At 43.1% G+C, this 5,165-nt stretch overlaps 1 protein-coding gene across 2 annotated transcripts in view; it reads left to right on the forward strand.

Moving 5' to 3' along the window:
- Positions 1–3,396, forward strand: part of LOC119316770 (protein CbxX, chromosomal-like) — a 22,854-nt gene extending 19,458 nt beyond the window's left edge. For both annotated transcript variants that reach the window (XM_037591152.1, XM_037591151.1), the window contains exons 6-7: positions 2,102–2,241; positions 2,592–3,396. In XM_037591152.1, coding sequence (XP_037447049.1) covers positions 2,102–2,241; positions 2,592–3,143 — 692 coding nt within the window. In that variant the 3' untranslated portion in view covers positions 3,144–3,396. The remainder of the gene's footprint in view (positions 1–2,101; positions 2,242–2,591) is intronic.
- Positions 3,397–5,165: the final 1,769 nt, after the last annotated feature.

Raw genomic sequence — 5,165 nt, forward strand, 5'->3', positions numbered from 1 at the left:
CCATGCCATTGGTATCTATGAACGTGATATTTTCTTATTTCTCTGTTGGCCTTCACCTTCACCCTACACTCCTCGAGAGCAAGCCTTCGCTCCTCTGTGGCGGCCTGTCCGTCCGCCATGGCAAGCATCCTCTCCTCGGCTCTTGCCTTTCTCTCCTCGTTTCCCTTGACCTCTTGCCACCTTGCTAGCTTCTTTTGCTTCCATCATCTCCTCCGCCTCCTCCTTCCTTGATCTCATCATCTCCTCCGCCATCTCCTTGTTCTTACTATCCCATCAAGTTTCTCCCCCAAGGCACCAACTTTCGTGCTTGTCTTTAACCTGTTCTTCTCGTGCTTCTTTCTCTTGGGCCTCATCAAGTATGGTTCACCCGTCATCATCTCCCTCACCAACTTCATCTCCACCTCCATCATTCTTGGGAGAAGAGTGTCTTGACCTTGCCCTCTTCGGTAGAGCTTCTTCATTCCTATTCCCCCACTTTTGACTTTTCTTGAGCAATGCCCAATAATGGTGAAAGGTAAAGGGCTTCCCTTTGGATTTTAACATTTGCTTGTACATCCCTTGGATGACAGCCACCTATGGCAACGAACAAGTCATGAGCAATTATGATAGCAAGATGTCATGTATGTCGAACAGAATATATGATCATAGTACTTCATAATCATGTTCTTCTACTTCATAATTTGGCATTGAGAATTCGATGTTGTCTATGCCCATCATGCTCATGAAAGAATTGGCACTAGCAATGTAAAAATCAATTAGCAACAATACCGAAACATCGAGGAAAAAAGGAATAAATACTCACCTTTTGGGCATTCGGTCGAACACCTCGGAGGCATTGCACATGCCAAGCTCGCCAGTGATAATGGTCGGCGAAGGAGGGCCTTTGAGGGGCTGTAGGAGGCGCTGCGGGGACATGATCGGGGGAAGGCCGCTTCAGGCTTAGTGGCAGCGTCAATGCCGCACGCAAGCCCCTGAAATGGGAGATCGGCATTGTGCGACACGAGGCTGGGGGGCTGCAACCTATAGGGTGGCAGTAGCTTGGCGTAGTACCGCGTAGGCGGGAAGCACCACGCTTCCTTGTTGGCTGCGCTGCCGGCTCGAGAGCCATGATGGGGTGGTGCGGGCCACGGTGACTCGGCATGGGGTGGATGGAAAGTTTCCACGGGGGCATGGGTGGGACCCATGGCCTCGCTGGCGAGGCCGTCGGGGCGGTGTGGCCGCGGCGGGGTCAAGCGGTAACCGTTGGTTGGGGGAATTCTCTCTCCTGCCATGGGAGTGAAAAATATAGGATAGGGTCAGTGAAGTGTTTTCCCTATATTTTGGATCAAGGTGTTTTCCGCGTTGACTTTAAAAAAGTAGAGGGATAGGGAATCTGCTAGAGTGCAATTTTTACAGATTTGTCAGTTTTTAGGGATAAAAATTCTACTAGAGATGCTCTTATAATGTGTTACGCCCCTGGCTACCACCTGGGATCTAGACTGTCCCCACGGACCAACACTAGTTTTTCCTGCACACTTTGTGCTCACTCGTGCGCACCCGGAATTAACTTCCCGGGCAGTCACCCATTCTCAAAGTGCTCAAAGCCAAGCACACGTACTTTGAGATCCTTGAGAATGGGTTCCCAGAAAAGAATTCCTTGTTGATAATGTTATGTTTTGATAAATTGGGTTGGTTGGGCAAATTTAGAATAGCTATGCAAATTTAAAAAAGGACTTGTCCCGAATCTTGGACAAACACGCTTTGAAAGCTCATGGGCCTGAAAAGTGTGACCATTCCTTTACTGCCATGTTACATTTGGCACTTGCCAATACGGAACACAAGGCTATATACTGCCTCTGTCCCAAAATAAGTGACCGTGGTTTTAGTTCAAATTTGAAGTAAAACCACGTCATTATTTTGGGACTGAGGGAGTACATGATATGCGGTTGCTTTTACTTTTCGATATAGGCACCAAAGCCATCAATATTCAATACTCAGTGCATAATATTGTAACCTCTAATGCAGGTAAAACATGATATGCAGTTGCTTTTACTTTTCGATATAGGCACCATAGCCATCAATATTCAATACTCACTGCATAGTATTGTAACCTCTAATGCAGGTAAAACAATGGTTGCTCGGATTCTTGGAAAGCTCCTACATATGATTGGGATTCTCCCTACTGACAAAGTTACTGAAGTTCAGCGAACTGATCTTGTTGGAGAATTTGTGGGGCATACTGGACCAAAGACGAGGCGGAAGGTTTTATTGATATTTTCTCTTCAGTTTTGACACCCTGCTGTACCTACATTGACGTGCACAAAATTCTATTGCTGATTTGCAAGTATTAGTATTGAAAGCTCAATTCTGTTCTGTGCTATTCCTAGTGATTTTAGCAGTTTAAGTATTTATTTCTCCTAATATTGGTGCTTAGGTATTCAGTTCTTATGTTTGGTTTTCGTAGGACATTCAGTATATTAATTAACAGTGAAATGAGTTATATATGTGAATTAAATATAATAGGCTTTTCCCCTCCATAGTGTTATAATGTTTAGTGGTGTTTTCTCTCTGCTTAATATGTTGTCATTGTAATTGTGCCTGCATTCTTACAGATAAAAGATGCCGAGGGAGGGATTCTGTTTGTGGATGAAGCTTACAGGTTGATACCAACGCAAAAATCGGATGATAAGGATTATGGTTTGGAGGCACTGGAGGAGATAATGTCTGTAATGGACAGTGGCAAAGTAGTTGTCATATTTGCTGGGTACTGCGAGCAAATGAAGCGTGTCATTGCCTCGAACGACGGTTTCTGTAGGAGGGTCACGATGTTCTTTGATTTTGATGATTTCACCACGACAGAATTAGCGGAGATATTGCTTCTGAAGATGAATAGCCTGACTGACACAAGTTTGCTTTACGGGTTCAGGCTGCACCGGAGCTGCACCAGAGGTGCCGTTGGAGAGCTGATTGCCAGGGAGACCACTGAGGAGTGGCTTAAACAGATGAACGGAGGTCTGGTAGACACACTGCTTGTCAATGCACGTGAAAACTTGGATCTTCGTCTTGATTTCAGTTGCAATGACGCTGAGACCATGATCACAATCACATTGGAAGACCTGGAAGCAGGCCTAAGGCAGATATCAAGACAGAGACATTTGCGGTGACCTACAATCAGGAACATTCTTTTCTTGACAAACCAAGTTACAGGTTCAGGAGTTTTGATAGAAGTGACTGATTCCGCTTCGGGTACTATGTCTGGTGTATCTGTTCCAATTGGTAGGTTGCTGCCCTTCTGCAATAGTAGCACTGGTACGCATGTAATTTTTTTTTGAAAAACACAGATCTTTATTCATTTGTAATAACAAGTACATCGTTTATGAGGAGAGGTACAATTTCGCTCAAAGGCTCCTCAAACCAGTTTAAAGTTGTAGAAAATTTAGCTACTTTAGCAAGTTCATGTGCAACCCTATTGACTTCCCTATTATAGTGCTCGAATCTAGTGATGGCAAAATCACAAGCCAAAAAATAACAATCGTCAAATACTGCTGCCGCTATACTTGCCAACCGTCCTCTATTATTCATGGTTTCGATGGCCTCCAAGTTATCTGAGTTATCTAAGCGCCAAAGCTTCAGTGACATCTGTGCACCAATCAATTCTTCAATCCATCCCTATGATGAATTTTCCTTTATCATCCCTCAACACAATACCCACCTAAGCAGGTCATGATCAAAAGAGGCATCCACATTAAGTTTTACCAACCCTCTTGAGGTTGGATCCAACACTCTTTTTATAGTAGCCTTTGGTATGTAGCCACATAGTTTACGTAATAGCACAAATCTCCATAGAGATTTAGTTAGCATCTTGGGTTTTCTCTTTATGGACCGATTTTTGCCTCTCCCACCATAAGTACCAAGTTGTAATCACAATCATCTCACGAACATTCGAAATACCCAAGATAGAGAGCTCCTGTTCATGCATAGAAAGAAAGAAAACATAGTTTACGTAATAGCACAAATCTCCATAGAGATCTAGTTAGCATCTTGGGTTTTCTCTTTATGGACCGATTTTTGCCTCTCCCACCATAAGTACCAAGTTGTAATCACAATCATCTCACGAACATTCGAAATACCCAAGATAGAGAGCTCCTGTTCATGCATAGAAAGAAAGAAAAAAAATGCAAGAACCGCCTCACCAGCATAATCAACCCCGCATGCTCTTTTAATGATGGCATGCTCTTTTAATGACCTGATCCAGTCCCAGCACTCTCCAAACCTCCTTTGCTTTCTCACATTGAAATAACATGATCCAAAGGGACAAGCAGGAACTGGGGGTAACTTTTATGTGTCTATTTGCTAAAGTAACTCTACACGGGAGGGTGGCATGCTCTTTTAATGACTTGATCCAGTCCCAACACTCTCAGACACCTCCTTTGCTTTCTCACATTGAAATAACATATGATCTGTATCTTCTGATCCAAAGGAACAAGTAGGAACTGGGGTAACTTTTATGTGTTTATTTGCTAAAGTAACTCTACACTGGAGGGTGCCATGCAGCGTTCGCCAAATGAAAAAAAATTACGTTTGGAGGACAAGATAACTTCCAAATCCCGCTCCAAATAGGATTAATAGTCATATGTCCCATCTCACCGATTCTTCTCAGTTTTTCCCCGTGTTGGTGTTCCCATTGCACTACATAGGCTGATCGAACAGAAAACATTCCATTCTTTGAATAGCTTCAAGCGACAAAGTCCAACATGTCATGTTGGGGCAAAGGAATTGCAAGATCAGATTTTCGTCCCAATTACTAGTAACTGGATTAATTAAATTAGATACCTTTGAGATCAAGTTACTCCCTCTAGGCTTTTCTATTTGCACAGTTTGGGATTCAAGCATCTTTCCAAATATCAATATTATGACCATTTCCAATACGCCAAATATAATCGTGATTTAGACAATTAACCCTGCCATAATACTTTGCGAAGTAAAAGAGGATCCTTCTTCAGTTTTGTATCCAATAAATCACCGTTTGGAAAATATTTAGCTCCCACTACGATCGCACATAAGGATTTTGGATTCTCAAGAATACGCCACTCCCCTTGATTTTTTGGGTACACACATTTTTCACCAAGTCATCCAATGTATCCGTTTTTGATTGTCCTCATCCCCCACAAAAAATGAGACATCGC

The sequence above is a fragment of the Triticum dicoccoides genome, chromosome 6A (assembly GCF_002162155.2).
Source record: "Triticum dicoccoides isolate Atlit2015 ecotype Zavitan chromosome 6A, WEW_v2.0, whole genome shotgun sequence".
In the NCBI taxonomy this organism is placed as follows: Eukaryota; Viridiplantae; Streptophyta; class Magnoliopsida; order Poales; family Poaceae; genus Triticum; species Triticum dicoccoides.